At 40.4% G+C, this 20,939-nt stretch overlaps 1 protein-coding gene across 4 annotated transcripts in view; it reads right to left on the bottom strand.

The window, feature by feature from the left end:
• LOC138757131 (WD repeat-containing protein 7) overlaps window positions 1-20,939 on the bottom strand; it is a 686,960-nt gene that overhangs the window by 594,772 nt on the left and 71,249 nt on the right. For all 4 annotated transcript variants that reach the window (XR_011353355.1, XM_069923947.1, XM_069923949.1 and 1 more), the window contains exons 8-9: window positions 18,123-18,268; window positions 10,559-10,661 (exon numbers count right to left, since the gene is read on the bottom strand). Coding sequence is in view for 3 of the 4 variants with exons in the window: in XM_069923947.1 (XP_069780048.1) it covers window positions 10,559-10,661; window positions 18,123-18,268 (249 nt within the window). In the remaining variant the exon portion in view is untranslated. The remainder of the gene's footprint in view (window positions 1-10,558; window positions 10,662-18,122; window positions 18,269-20,939) is intronic.

Below are 20,939 nucleotides of genomic sequence, written 5' to 3'. Positions count from 1 at the left end.
AAACCTCACAAAGATAAGCGTATACAGAGCCGTTGTCATACCCACACTCCTGTTCGGCTCCGAATCATGGGTCCTCTACCGGCACCACCTACGGCTCCTAGAACGCTTCCACCAGCGTTGTCTCCGCTCCATCCTCAACATCCATTGGAGCGCTTTCATCCCTAACGTCGAAGTACTCGAGATGGCAGAGGTCGACAGCATCGAGTCCACGCTGCTGAAGATCCAGCTGCGCTGGATGGGTCACGTCTCCAGAATGGAGGACCATCGCCTTCCCAAGATCGTGTTATATGGCGAGCTCTCCACTGGCCACCGTGACAGAGGTGCACCAAAGAAAAGGTACAAGGACTGCCTAAAGAAATCTCTTGGTGCCTGCCACATTGACCACCGCCAGTGGGCTGATAACGTTTCAAACCGTGCATCTTGGCGCCTCAGTTTGGCGGGCAGCAACCTCCTTTGAAGAAGACCGCAGAGCCCACCTCACTGACAAAAGGCAAAGGGGGAAAAACCCAACACCCAACCCCAACCAACCAATTTTCCCCTGCAACCGCTGCAACCGTGTCTGCCTGTCCCGCATCGGACTTGTCAGCAACAAACGAGCCTGCAGCTGACGTGGACTTTTTACCCCCTCCATAAATCTTCGTCCGCGAAGCCAAGCCAAAGAAGAAGAAGACCCATGATACAGTAAATTGGTTACACAGGGTATATATCACTCCTCAAAAATTAAAAGATTGGGATTCAACATTATCAGATAGATCTTTTCACTGTAAGAAGGAAATGGGAACAACAGTACATGCAATTTGGGCATGTACGAAAGTGAATACGTTTTGGGAAGAACTAAATCAGATATTAAATAAAATTACAAACCAAAAAATCCAGAGATCTTTCTTTTAAGTAACATAAGAAATAAAAAATAAGGCCTCAAATTGGATAAAGCACAAAAAAAATTCATTATGATAGCCTTAGCAGTAGCAAAAAAATGTATAATGTTAACTTGGAAAATGGAAGAGAGCATGAGAATACAGCAATGGTACTTGGAAATGAATAAATGTATTCCATTGGAAGAAATAACATATAATTTAAAAAATAAAGTCACATTGTTTGAACAAATTTGGGAACCATACATGGAACATAAGTGAGAGAGCTTGCCTAGGATCTCCATCACCTAAAATGAAAATGATAAGAAGACAAAACAATTTGATTCAGTGTGTAACAAATAGATGACATTTTTCTTGTTTATTTTCCTTTGTGTGAAGATATTGTTTTATGGCTTTATTGTACTGTATATGTTGAATATTTATGGATTTTGGAGGGGGATGGGAAGAGGGGAAGGAGGGAAAGGGGGAAAAAAGGGGAGAAAATGCCACTGTGTAAACTTAATGAGAAACGTTTGTACATATTTTGGTTGATATGGATCACAGTGTGATAAATAAAAAAAATATTTTAAAAAAAGATTGGCAGAGGTGAGGGGCTGATGGCCAGAGATGAGGCAGGATAGGTGCTGATACCAAATTCAAAAAGAGCAGGTTTATTGGACAGGGGAGACAGGAGGACAGCAAAGAGAGAAGAAAAGCTGATTGTTTGAACTTTATTTATTTCAATAAAAGAGGTTTGACAGGTAAGGCAAATGAACTCAGGGCATGGATTAACTTGAGAGACGGAGTTATTTCATCACAGCAAAACAGCTGAGAAAAGGATAAGACTGTCAGCTAAACATTCCAGGGTACAATTACTACAGGCAAGAAAAGTGGGGGGGGGCACTTGCCTTTTTTTGAGGTAAAGGTAACAGCAGTGTTGAGTGAGTAGATTTTTGATGGAATCATTCAGTGAGGATACATGGGCAAATTGCTGAAATAAGGAAAAGATCACTGATGGGGATGTATCTTGGACCCATCCCCACCACCCACCAGCCCCCACCACTTTTGACAACAGGAAGCAGAACGGATGTGTAGAGAAACTGAAAATAACTGGAAGAATGGAAAATTATTACTGGGAGATTTTAACTTGCCAGATGTTGAATGGGGTATCCCTAATGCAAAGGACTTGGACAGATGGAACTGGTCAAGTGCCTCCAAGAAAGCTTCATGTTACAGGGTACATTATATTTTATATTATACATTAATATGACTTTAAAAGAGATAGACTGGGGGGGTTTAGTGTTGGTCACTTCACAAGAAGACTTTAACATTTCACAAAAATACATCTTATTTAAAATGCAAGAGATTTGCTGAAAGAGAGACTTCATGTTCACAGTGACTTTGCAGAAACTTTGCAGAATAGAGACTTCACAAGTTGGTGTTAATTGGACTGATGCTGTGGAGTAAATGGACCATTGTCTTTAAAGCAACAGATGGCCAGCCTCAGAAAACTGATTCCAATGCCAGCAATCTATCTAGTTGCAGTTTGCTGTTCTAAGGGGAGTCACATGGTTTTGCAAGCAGAGAGAGAGAAAAGTCCAAACAGGATTCTCTTTTTTTAGAAAAAGAGAGAACTTAGTTCTGCAATGGCTTTTATGAGGCTGCAACGTAGCAAGCTGGCAGGCTTGTTAAAACCCCATTTTGAAGACAGGTTGTGAGTTCTGAGTTCAGCCTGTTGAAAACCCTTGTAGTCCTTACAAGAGGAAATGGCTGGCTAGACTGTTTCTCCTGAAATAAAGGAAACAAGAGGAACTCTGCCGTGACCTGGAAGAAGAGTTTATTATTTGGAAAACACAAATGGGGCAAGTTTTTTTGGCAAGACAATGAAATTTTGATCAAAGGAAATCAGTTTGTGTGTGTCCAATGAGCAACAAATCTCTCTGAAACCAATGAAAACCTTCCTGAGCAGTAACCATTTACCTTTAAACACTAAAGCCTGGTGAAAATTCATAAATGTTAAATTCTGTGCACAGTATAAGAATTACCTGATACCAGTGAACTTGGAGTGAGAAATGTGATTGGACTGTGAATCAAAGAACTTTTCAGAACTTACACTCACATTATATACACATTAATAGTAACAAGTTAAAACTTTGATCCTGTTTTTATGTTTAAAGAAAATTAAAAGTAACTTTTGTTTAAGTAAACATTTGCCTTGGTGAATTTCTATTACTGCTGGATTTTGGGGTCCTCTGTACTCATAACAAATCTTAAACATATTGAGCTTAACTAAAAAGCATGCAATACTGGACCTCCTCTTAGGAATAAGGTAAATAACTGAAGTAACAAAATCAATTACCAAAACTCCATTAGTTTTAAAATAGCTTTGGAGAAAGATGGGTCTCGCCCACAAGTTAATGTGCAAAATAGGGACAAGGCTGACTTTGCAACAATTAATCAGGAACGGAGAAGTTGAAAAGGAGAGAATGTTTGCATGTACAGGTGTTGGAGAAAATCAGCATCTACAGGAACTAAAGGGTAACCAATATTTCGGGCCTGACCCTTCATCATGGTATGAACAAAAACAGGCAGGTTCAGGAAGAGAAAGGTAGAGGAGGGGAATGGAAAGTGGGAGGCTTTTAAAGGTGAGATATCAAGAGATCAGGCACAACCCCTTCCTTTGGCATGTTGGACAAGGATCGGGTTTGTAAAAACCCACTGAAATGCTGGAGAATCTTGTAGTGTCCACAGAGGATAAAGATATATTGCCGACATTTTGGGCCTGAGACCTTCCTCAAGGAATAAGCAAAGAACAAGAAAGCTCAGAATAAAGTCAGTGCTCGCTGGGGGTGGAGTCCGTTTCAACAAAAGGTATTAATTGAATATGAGGAAAGGTGAGATTTGATTTCAGCTCTTTAAAAGGAGACGTGCGTGCGTGCGTGCGTGCGTGCGTGCGTGCGTGCGTGCGTGCGTGCGTGCGTGCGTGCGTGCGTGCGTGCGTGCGCGAGCGAGCGAGCTGGGGAAAGGTGCCAGGAGATGGGGGTAGTTTAATGAAAGCCAGAGAAGTTGATATTCATGCCATCCGGTTGGAGGGTGCCAGTCAGAAGATGAGGTGTTGTTCATCCAAATTATAGCTGGTCTCAGCCTGGCAGTGCTTGAGACCATGGACAGACATGTCAGCAAGAGAATGGGATGGGGAATTGAAATGGGTGGCCACTGGGAGATCCATCCTATTGCAGCGTATAGAGCAGAGGTGCTCAACAAAGCAATCTCCCTGTTTGCACCCAGTCTCTCCAATGCAGAAACCACAACGGAAGCATTGAATGTAGTACATGGACACTGCAGATTCACAAGCTAAATGTTGCTCACATGGAAGGACTGCTTGGGGCCCTGAATCATAATGAAGAAAGATGTGTAGGAACAAGTGGAGTATCTCCTGCAGTCACAGGAGTAGATACCAAAGGGACAATTGGTAGGGATGAGTGGACAAGAGAGTCATGGAGTGAGCAGTTCCTGTGGAAGGTGTAGAGGAGAGGAGAGTGAAAAGTGTGCTATCAGTATGATCATGTCGAAGGTGGTGGAAATGGTGGGGAATATGTTAGATGCAGAGGCTGGTGGGATGGGAGGCAAGAATAAGGGGAATCCAGTCCTTGTTGCGATTGGGGACGGAGTGGACCATGGCAGATGTGCAGGAAATGGAAGATATCCAGGTGAGGTCAAAATGGATAGAGTTGAGAGGGAAACTCACATTATTTGAAGAAAGAGGGCATCTCTAATGATCTGACATGGAAGTCCTCATCCTGGGAGCAGATGTAATGGAGGAATGGAGAGAATAAAATGGAATCTTTACAAGGATACAAAGAAGTGTTGTTGAGGTAGCTATGGGTTTGTAGAAGATGTCTGTCAACAAGTTTGTCTCCCAAGATAGAGACAGAGATCAAGGAAAGGGTGAATGTTGCAAGAGACAGATCAAGTTAATTTGAGCCAGGGTGGAAGTTGGCAGCAAAGTGGATCAAGTCAACGAGCTCATCATGAGTGTATGAGGCAACACCAAAGTCGTTTTCGATGTAGGCTTGTAAAGGAAACCTGAATGACTGAGGGAAATTGAGGCTTTGGTCAGTAAAAAGGAGACATATATCAGATCAAAAAAAAATTCCTTGGAGAGTATAAAATGGAAATCACAGGGAAAAGGACGTGGAATGCAGCAAGCAGGCAGGATTGCACAGGTAAATGAAGATTAAAAGGGTGGCTCAGGAGAAAATTGGTCCTATTAAAGATCAACATGTGGTGTCACAGAATTTTTAATGAATATTTTTCACATCTTTACTATGGAGAAGATCAGGGGAATTGAAGGAAATGAGCTGTGATCTCCTGGACCATACAGGTATTGGAAACTTTGTAGCATATTAAGGTGGACAAATCCCCAAGGTCTGAGGAAGTGTACCTTTGCACTTTGTGAAAAGCTAGAAAGAAATTGCAGAGTCCTTTGGTGAAATATTTATATAATCTCTGAAACATCATCAAGGAACTATCAGCAGGTGAGCTTGACATGGGTGGTCAGAAAATTGCTGGAGGGACACATCTATCAGCATTTGGATAGTCAGTTATGACTAGGAGAGAATCAATACGGCAAATCATGTCTCACAAATCTGACAGAGCTTCCTGAAGAGATAACAAAGAGGACTGATGAGGAGAGGTCAGTGGACTTCAAAGCTTTTGACAAGATTCTCCATGCCAGCAGTTAGCTAACTGGATTCAAACTTAGAATACTGAAAGGTGTCAGAGGGCTGGAGTGAAGTGTTGGAACTCGATCCGCTGTTTGTTAAACATATTAATGATTGGTCAACAGTATTGTTTACAAGGTTAAGAAATTTGCAAATGACACCAAAATTGGTGGTGTAGTGAACAATGAGGAAAGATATCCAAGTTATCTAGATCAGTTGGTTAGGTGGTCCAAGGAGTAGCAAATTGAATTTAACAACTAGAGATACAGGGGCATTCTTTATGAATGTGGCAACTCGTGAACAAGACAGTGAAAACGGTGTTTAGCATAAGGCAAGATATTGAGTGCAAAAGTTGGGACCTCTGGATTCAACTGTATACTACACTTGGGACACTATATGCAGTTCCAGTCACCCAGTTATAGAATGGACATCATTAAGTTAGAAAGGGTGCAAAGGAAATTACCAACAAGTTGCCAGGCTTTGGTTCAAGGAAGAGGTTCTAGAATCTTTATTCCTTACAATGTAGGAGGATCAGGGGTGATCCTATAGAGGCTAATAAAATCGTGAGAAACATGGATAAAGTGATGATCAGTCCCAGGGTGGATGATTCTACAGTCAGAAGGCTATAGGTTTAAGGTTAGAGGAGAGAGATTTAAAAGGGACCAGAGCGACTGCTTTGTCAGAGGTTAGAAATATGGAAAATAAGAGCATGAGGAAGACATTCAGCCATTCATTCCATAATTTTTCTGCCCCTCCTTTCTTAAAAAAGGTCCTTACCTGGAATGGGCTGCCAGAGAAAAATGGAGAGACAATATTCATAAGAGATTTGGATAGGAAGAAATGAGAAGGATATGGACTAAATCAGGCAAATAGGACAAGCGCACAATGCTAACAACGTTAGCATGGACAAGTTGGATGATAGAGCCTGTCCTGTGCTATATAACTCTCATTTATGATTATCAACAAATTTACATAATCAATAAAAGGAAAGTAATCTGCTCAGTTGATTTAGGGAAAAAAACATTATTTTGTTCTGAGAAGCTAATCAAATTAATTGAGGTATTACTGAGAACAAGTTGCTAAACAAAAGGGAATACATAGAAAGGAAAATTTTCATGCCAGATAACCAAAAGATGCTGCAAGAATTTATTTTCTTTGCTAATTTTTTTTCTGGTATATTTGCTAAATTTTTCTAAATTAGTATTTTCTGAATGACTTTGTGCTATTTGCAGTTTAATCTTTATTTTTACCTCAGTAGATTGAGATTATAGTTATGGAGAAGATGGTTTGAGATCAATATTAAAATGGCAAATGTCATGTTTCTGAAATACAATGTATATTCCTGGTGATACCACAGCATCCTCTGCTGGTTCACCGTGAAGACTGCAGAAATACTAGTCTTGACAAAGAAAACTACCTCTCATCTAATTTGTGCAACTCACGTTGGGAATATTGCTGCTTTTAATATAGATCACCAATGAAATAATAAACAAATAATTTTACCAGCAGATTATTTAACATTCACATTTTTTCTCCAAACCGTGGCAAATCAGTGGGCATTTCACAGATCATATTAAAACAAAAAATGTCAGGGTCTACCAATGCAGCATGGTCATTTCACACCTCAGGAGATGTTTGCCAATTACTTCAGCATTTCTCCATCATTATTTTCCTCATGAAAATAAACCAGTCTATATCAATATGTGAAAAATCCCCATTTGCATATCCAAAAAAATCATGAGTGAAGCATGATAGGCTGCAGACGCGGTGATTGTAGTAAAACACACCAAAATGCTGGAGGAACTGGTCTTTTCAGCATCTGTCGGAGACAAAGAAATACTGTCGGCATTTCAGGTCTGAGTCCTTCAGGGAAAAATCAGAAAAGGCAAAAACAGGAGATATTGGAAAGCCTGAGAATTCAAACAATGGGGGAGGGGGACTAGGTGAGAATTTATCATATCTGTGAGATATTATTTTGAACTTTGATTCAGGTAAACTAGGAAGATATGTCAATTTCTAATCACAACACTTCAGGAATGATATCAGTCTGAAGGGATTTGGAAAGATTTTCAAAGAGGTTTTCTGGAATGGCAAATTTCAATCACAAGGTTAAAATGGAAGAGGCAAGGTTGATCTCAGAGAAGGAAAGTTGATTGAGGAGAGATTTTGTTTCATGGGCATCATGGATTTAGGTAAGACAAACAGAGAGAAGTTCTTCCCATTGGCATATGTTCCAAGTCCTAGATGAGCCTCACAAACACTTATCGATTATGACAAGAATTGCATGCAAACATAGGCTACAATGTAAATTGAAGCATAATCACAGGAAATGTCACCCTCTCTGATGAGCTCAATGCATTCTTTGTTTGCTTTTAACAGGTCAGTGAAATGATAGCTTCAGGCACACTTATACCCACTGTCATCGTTACAGACATCAATCATCCTTCCTGAGAACTAGTCATCAACTTCATGAAGTGGGATGCATCTGTTCCAATGGCACCAAGATAGTAGAGAGCTCATTTCTAGATGTAAATATCACTTTCTTGTCCTGGTCCAACTACATTGATGCTATGGCCAAGAAAGCACATCAGTGCTTTTACTTCCACAGCAGGATAAAAGAAACTGTGTCTGCAATGCCTCTCCAATATTTTTTATTAATATATAAATGCACCATAAAAAAGTATCCTGACCAGATGCATCACAACTTAGTATGGGAACTGCTCTACCCAAGACTGCACAGAATTGTAGTGTTGTGAAAACAGCTCAAGTCAATACTGCAAATCAGCATGCCCTCCATTGGTTCAGTCTACACTTCCTGCAACCTCAGAAAAACAGCTAATATAATAAAGGAACTATCCCACCCTGATTGTACCATTAATTTCAAGGAAAGCTTCTTTCCCTCTGGTATCAAACCCTTGAACCGATCAAAAATCACAATGTCATTCTCAGAAACCACTTCAGTGCATACTTTGCATGGTTTTAACTGTACTTGTCTCTGTAATGTTTTATTTTGCCTGACCAATTGTACCTAATTTTGAGTTAACTTGCCCAGACAAATGCATTACAAAGTTTGTCACTGTATCTGAGTTTACCTGACATTAATAAACAATTCAAGATATTAAGATACAAATGGTTGGTTTAAAAAATGTTTTAGACAGAAAACTGTTAATGATTGTCTGGATGGCTCAAGACTTCCTGTAGCTCAACGAAGGCAAATCTGAGATCATCCTATTTACCACCCTGCCCCCTCACCCCAGTTCCACCTAAATTATCACCAATACCCTTGGTCACTTACCACCCTCATTAAACTGCATGTCAAATCCCTTGGGGCTATATTCAATTCCACCTTCAAGTTTGATGAACAAGTGAATGCAGTAGTAAAATCTAGTTCAGATCTGCACTATTGCCAAAATCAAATCATTCCTGGCACTGAAAGATCTTGAGAAGGTTATCCATGTCCTCATTTTCTCCCATTTAGGCTACTCTGATTCTCTTTATACATGTATTAGTCAGTCATCATTATCTCATCTGCAACTGGTTCAGAATGCTGCAGCAAGGCTCCTGACAGGAGCCAGGAAGAGAGACCGTATCACCCTTATTCTCCCCTCCCTTCACTGGCTGACAGTACAGCTCAGAATAGATTTTAAAGTTCTCCAGTTTGTTTACAAAGCCATTAATGGACTAGCCCCCCTCCTACATCACTGATCTCGGCCAATTTAGGGCACTTAGGGCTCAAATCACAAACTCAGGTGAGATTGCGCCTTCGCTATCGCAACCCCCAAACTGTGGAACAACATTTCTCCCTCCATCAAATCAGCCCCTTCCTTTAATTCTTTTAACTCCAGGCTGAAGTTGTATTTTTACTCGCAAGTATTTTGAAGTGATTGTCGATTGTTACCATGTTGAATGAACAATTCAGAACCTCAGGTGCCCGTTTTATACTGCCAAAGATAAGATGTAATTTATGATCTGTACTGCACTTTGGTTAATGTGAGTTGTTTTAAATGTGCTATATAAATAACCTCAACTAAACTAAAGACGTTTCAAATATAATGAGCAGAAATTGCCAATCAAGACTTTCAAAAGACAACTGGATCACCAATTGAGAAAATAATTTCCAGCACTCTGGAGGAAAGAACAAGGCAATATTTACTCATTCAAGATGTGACAAGATGTGACAAAGACACAATAGGCCAAATGGACTTCTAAAGTGCCTTTCTCATGACTAAAATAGCTTGTTTTAAAAGCACAAAACTGATAATTAATATAAACAATTGTCAAGGCAATGCTGTAATATTTTGGGATTTTTCCTCAATTTAACACTAATTCTTGGTTCTTTTCATTGGCACAATGTCATTAAGGTACAATGCCAACTTTCCAACCAAGAGAAGAGAGATATAATTGAAGTACCTATAAAACTGCAACTTTTAATTGAAAAATCTAGGCAAATAAATTTGACACATTTATATTATCAAGGGATGAGCACATAATTGAAAGGAATTTTTTTTATTTTCAAACGAGGCTTACTGAAAGTAACTTCTTTGCAATACAGTAGTAACAAGTCATTGAAAATTAACTTTCCAAATAAGTGAAGCAGTTCATCAAAGTGCACAAAAGCTTACATTAGGCGCATTCCAGAAACACCTGCATAAAGTATAATTCATTTAAAACAATGCAATAATGGTACAAGACCTTACTGAAAAGCAGCCTAAACATTGGGAAATTAGAATCTAATCAAGGCAAAGCTGATGACATGAAAATCTCCACTCTCACGAAAACCTGAAAGATTCTCATTAAATCCATAGTGCAATAATTTAACAAACTTAATTTGTAAATGGACGTCAAACCTGGAAGCATTTCATTCCCACCATGAATTACCTTAACTTATGTACTGAAAAAAAATCAAGGAAATTAAAATATTGCACAAAATAATAATGTCGCTACTTTACTCTATTTGCTGAATAAAAAAGTATTGCTTACAGATTTATCCTTCCTGTCCGAAACATTAAACAGTAGAGGAGGAATGGAATTCTCTGCAGCTTTGCCAACATTGCTGCGGAATGATTCACTTGCTGGTAAACAACTGTTGAGGAACAAAAATAATGGAAAATGACTGTTTCTCATACATAGCCATAATGCATTTTGCAGCATGGTCTGCATTTTAAACTTTCACAATGCAAGTAAAAACACCACATAATGTATTGGAATTTCTAAGACCAAGAAGATCACAGCTAAATCGTTTCAAAATGGTACTACATCAATAACTAATGCAGAGGCATATTAGACCCAAGCAAAAACATAAGATGATTCATCTATTTCTAATAGTGATAGCCAAGAAATAATATTCCATAATTTAAAATGAGATATCATTAGCTCCTCTTCATTTTCTGTAGCCCCTGGGGCTGCTCTTCTTGAACCAGGGAGAGAGTCATACAGAAGTGCAGCACAGACCATTTAGTTCAACTCATCTATGATGACCAAGGTGGCAACCTGAGCTCGTCCTACTTCCATGTGTTGAGCCCATATCCCTCTAAATCTTTCCTATCCATCTACTTGCTTAAATGTTTTTTCAAATCATTTCATCAGTATCTCTTTCCAATTTCCCACCATGCTCTGTAATCTTTTCTGTACCCTTTAAATTGTTCCCCTCTCACATTAAATCTGTACCCTCTAATTACAGACTCCCCTTTCCTAGGAAAAAAAAACTGTGACCATTCATCTTCCCTTATGATTTTATACATCTCCAAGGTCACTCCAAGGTACACACCCAAGCCTATCCAATCTCTCCTTACAACTCCAACTGCTCAGTGCCAGCAACATCCTTGCGAACATTTGATTACTATTCAATTATATTTAGTGTCTAATTAAAGGACATTCTTCCTTTAGCTAAGTCTCATCATGTCTTCACAGCTGTAACATGTCCCATGCTTGCATTCAATGCTCTCACTGTTGAGGGCCTCCTTACCACCCTTTATGACAATACTCCTTGCATTGAAATCGATGCAACTCAGAATATGGGTCCCATCATGCTCCACCTTCTGTCTGTCTGCAGGCTTTACATCTGTTTTCATAACCACTCTGTTCGGACACACTGATCCCAACCCTCCAACATTATAATTTAAATGCCCCGAAGCAGAGGCAAACAGATTGAGAAAAAAATAACAAAATAAAACCCAGAGCTGCTATATGAGCATCTCTGCCACGAGTGAGGACCCAAGGAGAGCGGGAAGCAAAATCTCAGAGCTCCCCCGCAGGATTCAACCCACCCAGTTAGACTGCCATCAACTCTATAAGGCTTTAAATGGCCTTAAAGGTGGTTGAATCTAAATTCTCACGACCACAAGGTCTAGGCCCAAGATGGCAGTGCCAATGATCGGCAGTGGCCTCGAGGTTTGAAACTCCAGAGAACCAGAGGAGTGAAACAGGGCATCAGAAAACGGGGCACAAAAAAACAGGGAGGCCACCCCCCCCCCCACTCCCCCCCAACCCACGGAACAGTGACCAGTGATGGCTCTAAAGCTAAAGAACACACAGGCTGTTGGTGATCCAAGGCTAGGAACCCACAAAAGCTATGGGCAACTGCAGACAAGGGACTCACACCAGGCTGCGCAATGCTGGAGAATGGCTTGAGACTGTCTGAAAGGATACCAGATATCAGAACCAGAATGCAAGAGGGTGTGAGAGACTACTTGATCATGTCAGAGCTGTGATTCTGGAATTTTGGGTTGCTGATGGTTTGGACTGAAGGTTGTGGAGGCTGTGGGAGCTTTGGAGGTGAAGCCATGAACATTCAGTGACCCTCGGGTGACTCTCTTTTGCTTCCCTTTTTCTGACTGTAAGGGGTACTGGGGAATTTTTGCTGATGGTGAATCTCTAAAGTAAATTTTATCTAATATCACATTTTCTGTTTTATTACATGACAATAAAATAATATTAACATAACATATAATAACATAACAATTACAGCACGGAAACAGGCCATTAGGCCCTTCTAGTCCACACCGAACCAAACACCCCTCTCTAGTCCCACCTCCCTGCACAATGCCCATAACCCTCCATCTTCTTCTCATCCATATACCTGTCCAACCTTTTCTTAAATAATACAATTGACTCCACCGCCACTATTTCTCCCGGAAGCTCATTCCACACGGCTACCACTCTCTGAGTAAAGAAGTTCCCCCTCATGTTACCTCTAAACCTCTGCCCCTTAATTCTTAACTCACGTCCTCTTGTTTTAATCTTTCCTCCTCTTAACGGAAATAGTCTATCCACATCCACTCTGTCTATCCCTTTCATATTGAATCTTCTTCGCTGGCAACTGAAACACAAATTTTGGTGTCACCCACAAACTTATAAATTATGCCACCTACTGTATATTAATGTAGATGAAAAATAGAATAAATCCAAATCCAGCACAGTTACCTGCGCCACACCAATAGTTACAGGGTTCTTATCAGACAAAATAACCCTTGTCCTTCTCACCATTCTTAATTGAAGGAAAAGTATTAGGCACCCTCCAAACTTCACCCATGGTGAATGATAACACACATCTCTGCCAGAGCCTATCAACTTTTCTGTGACTTCCCACAATGTCCTTGGTCATTCCCCACAGATTGATCCCTTATTTATATGCCTCAAGACACCAGCACCTCAATTTGCAAAGCAGTTTCAGGTCTCTTCCTCACTTTCCTAGTTTCCAGGACCTTCTCACAACCAAATATGAATGAGAAATATTAATTTCAAACCTTTCTCATCTTCCATGGCTCACCACATTCATCCTTAAAGAGGCCTATTTTCTCCCCATTTACCCTTTTGCTCTTTCTCATATCACCATTTTACCATCCTGATTTCCCTCTTAAATATCTTCCAATATTCCTCAAGGGATTCACAATGCCAGACGCCTGTACCCGACATGTCTCTCCTTTTTCCTGAACAGAGTCTAAGAAAAAAATGTTGGTCCTGAACTCTCCCCATCTCACATTAAAAGCCTTCCACTTTCAGATGTTCCTTTATCTACAAACAATCTCTTCCCATTGACCTTTGCAAATTTTTATCTAATGTCAAAAGTAGCTTTGCCCCAAATCATAATAATGTTCGATAACTTTCTTGAAACTATGGTAATATATTTACGGATGCTGGCTCTTCAGTCAATTGCCCAGTCTCACTGACCAGAAATATCAATCGTGTCCGCGTGCTCCTGCTCCTCCAAATTGGTCTCCGCTTATCTCGACTCTGTTTTGTCTCCCCTGGTCCAGTCCCTCCCCGCCTACATCCAGGACACCACACGCCCTCCATCACTTCAACAACTTCCAGCTTCCTGAACTAGATTGCTTCATATTTACCATGGATATCAAATCCCAAAACACCATCATACCCCATACTGAAGGTCTCAAAGCCCTACGTTTCTTTCTGGACCAAAGACCCAACCAGTCTCCCTCCATCACCAACCTCCTCCAACTGGCAGAACTTGTCCTCACTTAATAATCTCTCCTTTGACTCATGGCACTTTCTCCAGGTTAAAGGGGTAGCCATAGGTACCCACATGGGCTCCCGCTATGCGTGCATTTTTGTTGGGGACATGAAGCAATCCATGCTACAAGCCTATACAGACAAAGCCCCTCAACTCTTCCTCCGGTACATCGATGATTACTTTGGTGCTGCCTCATGTATACATGATGAGCAAGTTGACTTCATCTCTTTGGGCCAACTTCCACCCCAACCTCAAATTCACTTGGTCCATCTCGAGCAACACTCTCCTTTTCCTCGATATCTCGGTCTCCATCTCAGGAGACAAATTCTCAACACACATCTTTTATAAACCCACCAACTCCCACAGCTATCTCACCTACACCTCTTCCCACCCTGCCCCCCTGAAAGGATCAATTCCATTCTTTCAATTCCTCCATCTCCATCACATCTGTACCCAGGATGAGGATTTCCATCCCGGATGAGGATTTCCATCCCAGATCATCAGAGATGTCCTCCCTCAAACAACATGGCTTTCCCTCTACTACTATCAACTTGGCACTCACCCACATATCCTCCATTACCTATACATCTGCCCTGGCCCCCTCTGCCCCCACGTGCAACAAGGACAGAATTCCTTGTCCTCGCTTACCACCCCACCAGCCTCCACATTCGACACATTGTCCTCTGCCATTTCTACCACCTTCTACGTGATCCCACTACTAGGCACAAATTCCCCTCTCATCACCTCTCCCCCTTTCACAGGGATAGCTCCCTTTGTGATTCCCTTGTCCACTCCTCCCTCCCCACCAATTGTCCCCTAGATTAGAGAGCATTTGTAATTAATAGGTTGGACAAACTTGGATGATATTCTCTGGAGCATTGTGTGACAGAGTATATAGAGGTGTTTGGGAGATAAATTGGAAAAGGTGTGTTAGAGCAGATCACACACAAACACTTTAAAACACAGAATTTTTGCAGGGCCTTTTGCAAGAGAGCTCAGACTCATGATGGACTGTTGTCTGCAAAAGACAACAAATGTAACAACATGGAGTGACAGCTTTGTCTGGAAAACAGAATTTATTGTCTGGAAGGACAGATTTTTGCAGGCAGAGAGGAGAAAAAAAAACAGGTTTTGCTCTCAGAGAGAGAGAGAGAGTGAGAGGGAGAGAGGAGACACCCAGACATCAGTTCCAGAGGGACAAGCTGGCAAGCTTTGGAAGACGGCCTGGTCAAAGGAGAGGACTGGGTGTCCAGTGTTTCCCTTGGAATAGGAGAAACAGAAAGGAACCCTGTAGTGACCTGAAAGAAAGTGATTATCATCTGGAGAACCATGAAGGGAGCAAAACACTGGAGTGGCTGAAACAAGAAAATCTCTCTCTCTGAAAACCAACAAGAACCCTTATGAGTGGTAACCATTTACCTGTTAAGCACTAAAGCCTGGTGAACTTTATTAATGTTAATTTCTGTGCACAGTACAAGAATTTCATGCAACCAGTGAAATTGGACTGTGAACCAAAGAACTTTGCTGAACTTATGGACACACGTTACATACACGTGTGCTTAGAATTAGAAGGGGATTAAGTAGGTTAAATAAGTCAATAGAGATAAGTTAAAGTTTGATTCTATTTTCATGTTCAAAGATAATTAAAAGCAACATTTGTTTAAGTAACCTTTTTGCGTGGTGCATATCTATTGCTGCTGGGTTTTGGGGTCCTCAGGACTCGTATCAATTGTTCATTCAAATTTATTATTACCTGATTGTACATATACAACCTGACAAAACAGCATCTTTCCAGACCATGGAACACACACAAAAACAAATATATAGTATGTAAGATTACATAAATAATAAAAATAAATATGTATAAATATTTCAGATGATTGCCACAGATATAGGACACTGTTTATCAGTCTTACAGCCTGCAGGAAGAATCTATTCCCCAGCCTGGCTGCCCTGATTTTGATGCTCCTGTGCATTCTTTTTGATGGTGATGGGTTGAAGATACTGTGTGCTGAATGGTAAGGGCCTTCTATAGTTCCTTGAGCTATCTTAGACAATACTCCAAGTACTTGTCATCTACGAGCTTAGGGAGACCCACAAAATCCTCTCGGATACTTTAATGATCCTCTTCCAGTCTGATGCCTTGCAGCTACCACACATTGATGCAGCCAGACAAGATACTCTTAATTGTGCTTCTGTAAAAGATTTCAAGATGGGGGTCTGAGCCTTGCCCTGCTCAGCCTCCTTAAGAACTGTAGGCATTGCTGCACCTTCCTGAATAATGAGGAGGTGGCCTGAGTCCAGGATAGGTCATCCGCAAGGAACATTGTGCTCTAAACTTTTTCCATGATGGAACCATTGATGTGCAGTGGAGAATGGGTGACCTTCATACTCCTGAAGTCCACAATCCCTTCTTTGTCTTGTCCATTTTCAGACTCAGGTTGTTGTTTATTCCATTTTACGAACCTTTCAAACTCCTCTCCATAATATGTCTCATCATTGTTGCTGAGAGGGCCGACTACTGATGTGTCATCTGCGAATTTGATGATTCTGTTAGAGCTAAACCTTGCAATTCAGCCTTGAGTCAGCAGCATGAACTGGCTGTGGTCTTTCTGTCAAGAGGTGCAGAATCCAGTTGCAAAGAGGGTGTTGAATCCGAGTGAGGAAAGTTTATCTATCAGCATCTGAGGTATTGTCATGCTAAATGCAGAGCTGAAGTCAATGAGGCATCATTCTCCAGCTGGGTCAGGACAAAGTGGAGGGTCAAGGCTATTGCATCATCTGTGGACCAGTTTGTACAGTAGGCAAACTGAAGGATCCAATGTCGCTGAAATGTTGCATTCCATCACCACCCCTTCAAAGTAGATATCAGTACCACTGGGTGGTGCTAATTTGATCCAATTACCATCCCTTCCTTGGGCACCAGGGTGGCTGCTTTGAAACCTACGAGGACAGTGGACTACTGCAGTGAGATGAAGATGTCAGAGGGACCTATGTCACCTGGGATGCACAGTCCTTCAGCACCCCACCAGGTATGTTGCCTGATGTTTTGTGTGGGTTCATCCTGTAGAGGATTTTCGCAGATGCGTAGGGAAGGCCGAATAAGGAGGCATAGGTGGAAAGTTAGAGTTTCCCCTCCTTTCCCACAGCCCAGGTGGAAATGTCAAATACTAGAGAACCCAGCTTCAAAGTGAGAAGACAAAAGTTTAAAAGAGACATGTGAGGAGTTTTGTTTTTAATTGTAGCACAGAGCAGCTGCACTACTGGGGTGATAGTGGAAAAAGTTATGTTTGTGTTGTTTCAGAAGCAATTTGACAGGTACATGAACATAAAGGGAATGAAACGATACTGATCATATGCAGGCAGATGGGATTAGTTTAATTTATTATCATGGCCAACATATTGTCATATCCCAGTGCTGCATTGTTCGATGTTCCAGATTCTTGTCAGGCTCCCAGCACAGCAATCATGTCAGAAACACTTCTTCATGTATAGTGATCACATTTGGCATGTTTATTCCTGGAAACACATTCTACATGGTACTATATACTACAATCAGAACACATTTTTAAAGCTCTGAAAATATAAGATTCATTGGTCATTCAAAAAAAAACACAGAAATTCAAATTAACAAGGTACAGTTTTATTTATTCATAAAAACATTGTTCTTCAACATTGATATCTTTTCTCAGAACTCAGAGAAAACTAGAATCATGTCCAACTCATTTCCTTCCCTCTAACTAGAGTGAATTTATTTTCCTTTGCCACAAATTAGAATATTAATATTTTCTAAAAATCAATATATCATGCGATTAACTACAGGCATAAGTATCAGGGAGATGCATGTTAAAATCTAACAGGTACAAATTCACCTTTGGCCATTTGGGTGGAACAAATAACAGATTAGCAATTACATACACAAGTGACCAGAAGAAAACTCTGGAGGCAGGCACATTTACTAGCAACAGAAAATGAATTTCTGTCGAATTAGTAAAAAATAGAACACGAAATAGCAATCAAGTTCATTCAATTCTTGTCAATGTTTTTCAAAAGTTTGAAATTCAAGACAAGTACCTTAAAGGTAGACGGTATATAAAGCTTCTCCCATCTTCAGTCCAAATAACAACCTTATCAGCATCCACAAATTCACCCCCAGTCCAAGATTGGTCACCCTCACTGGATACTGAGCATAACAAGGAAAAATCTCCAGCATCAAACACCTGGAAGGCACAGGAAAGAAATTGGATTATGTAATTGAAAAATATTATCACCCTTTAACAGCAAATTCCAGGGGATAATTAAAGATTTAAAATAAATATTCCAACTAATTTTAACCAGAACTTTATTTAAAATACCAAATACATAGCATCTGTAAGATCTAGTCCAGTTGCTGGCAACCTTGCCTCTCAGGAAAGAAGGTTACAGATTCAAGTAAAAACACAATGCTGGAGAAACTCAGCAGGTCAGTTTACTTTTGATAGCAAAGATAATGATACATAATGAACGTTTCAGGCTTGAGCCCAGGTATGAGCATAATAATAGGCAGGCGCCCGAACAAAATGGTGGAGGGAGGGGCAAGGGGAAGAGCACTGGCCCACAGGCAGGAGGTCATAGGTGGATAAGGGAGGGAGAGCACACCAGCAAATGAGGGGGGGGGGGGGGGGGAGGGAAAATGACTCCAAATGGAGAGGGAAAGGGGTGGAGAGCTGGAAGAAAGAAGACAGAGGGATAGGGAAGAGAGGGAGATTTAAGTCCCACTCTATATTGAGATCTTGGTATTCAGCAATAGTGAAGGAGTGCTACAAGGCTGGAAATATTCTCAACATGCAACATTAATCAAAAGCACTATCTGGTTTCTCAGGTTGACTCAAAAGATCCTATGACACAATTTCAAAGAATACCTAAATCATCCCACACTTATCTCTGAACTAAAACTCCAGAAATTAAAATATTATAATTAGCATGTTTGGACCAAGGATACTTGTTCTGTGTAAATTCGACACAGAATTTTAATGAGAAATTGATAACCATGGGAAAATTAAAGAAAAGAATGAATCAAATTTTTAAAATACAAACACGTCTCTGATTTTTTTTGGTATGCAATAAGGAAAAGATTAGCAAGGGCAAACAGAAGTAAAAAAACATAAGTGCTGGACAACGAGCATCCACAGGAGATGAAGATAATAACTGACCTGCTGAGGTCCTCCAGCATTTCTGTGTTTTTACTACAATCACAGCATTTTTGGTGGCTTCAGACATAGAGGCAGAAGTTACAAAGCAAGATAAGGAAACAGCAGAGAAATTCAAAAATGATTTTTATTCATTTTCATGGAACACAGAAAAAAGTCTCACAAATACAAAAAAAAAATTAAAGAATTGAAGGAAATTAGCATTAGTTCAAAACAAAATGCATTAATAGCTTGAGACCAAAAGCTCAATCTGATGATCTATTTCCCAGATTTTTCAACAAGATGATTGGAAAATTAGAGCTTAGCATCACCAAAGACAAAGGAAAAGGGTTCCATTATTGTCATGTAATAATACATTTAGAATGGAACATAAATAAAATTCTTTAACTCTTTTGTCTAGCCTAAGACAGGCAGAGAGTCGCCACTTTGTCTAGTACCCCTTACAGAAACCTACAGCACCTGGTGTTCCTAGGCAGTTTCCTCTCCCAGTACTGACCAGGACTGAGCCTACTTAGCTTCCAAGATCAGAAAACCTCAGGAGTATTCAGGCTATAAATGATTTAACACACCTTGATTTAACGCAAATTCGAATATAACGCAATGAGTCGTTGGTCTTGGGCATCAGGCTCCCAGCAGGAGCAGGGACGTCAGGCTCCTGGATTGATTTAAAATGCATACAGAATAACTGGGATGCTCCAAGTAAAGGAGAAATGTATGCAAATTAAACAGGGAAATACAGTGAAACCTCGATTTAGTACGACCCCACTTTTTTCATGGAGATTTTATGAACCCCAATGATAGCACTATAATGGGGTTTCACTGTACTATAGAAAAGGCTGATTTTTTTTTAAAAAAGGTGTAATAACTGAACACAGCACACAGAAAAGAAAAATAGGATTGAGCAGAGACAACACTAATTTATGAAAGGAAAATGCTAGACTATAAATACATCTCTGAGAAAAGGGTAAACCAAGAAGGTTGGTATTGAAATCATCTGAAGATTGCTCAACAAATAAACATAAAAAGTGGTGTTTCTCAGGTTAGCAGACTGTGGAGAAAGGGCATCACGTGTTCTAATCCTTGCCTCAGATACACACTATCTACTTCAACAGTTTGACCAAGAGGATCACAGTCACATTCTCAACTTTGCTGATGATACAAAATTAAACTTCTCCAACTAATTCTTTTGGGTGAAAAGCTTGCAAAGAGGCTTCAAGGGACAAGGTAATTAATTGAGTGAGAATGTGGGTGACAATATGGAAAATTGTGAGGTGTTCAACATCAGTGTAGAAAGAAAATTATGCAAAATATTCACTAAATAAGACCGTAAGATGTAGGAGCAGAAATACAGCCTTTGAAATCTGTCCCATTTAATCATGGAACGTAGGAATAGGAGTAGGCCAAAAATGGCCCATCGAGCCTGCTCCGCCATTCAATACAATCATGGCTGATCGAATTTATGACCTAACTCCACCTACCTGCCTTCTCCCCATATCCCCCAATTCCTCTATCATGTAAAAATTTATCTAACCAAATTGAGCTGATCCATTTTCCTCACAGCCTTCTCCCCATAACCAAGAAGCTATTAGCATCTGCCTTAAATACACCCAGTGACTTGGGCTGCACATTGGACCGTGGCCACAAATTCAACACATTTACTACCCTCTGTCTCAAGAAATTCCTCCACATTTCTGTTCTAATG

The sequence above is a fragment of the Narcine bancroftii genome, chromosome 3 (assembly GCF_036971445.1).
Source record: "Narcine bancroftii isolate sNarBan1 chromosome 3, sNarBan1.hap1, whole genome shotgun sequence".
Classification (NCBI taxonomy): Eukaryota; Metazoa; Chordata; class Chondrichthyes; order Torpediniformes; family Narcinidae; genus Narcine; species Narcine bancroftii.
The sequence above is the reverse complement of the archived record's forward strand: the minus strand, read 5'-3'. Positions and strand labels throughout refer to the sequence as shown.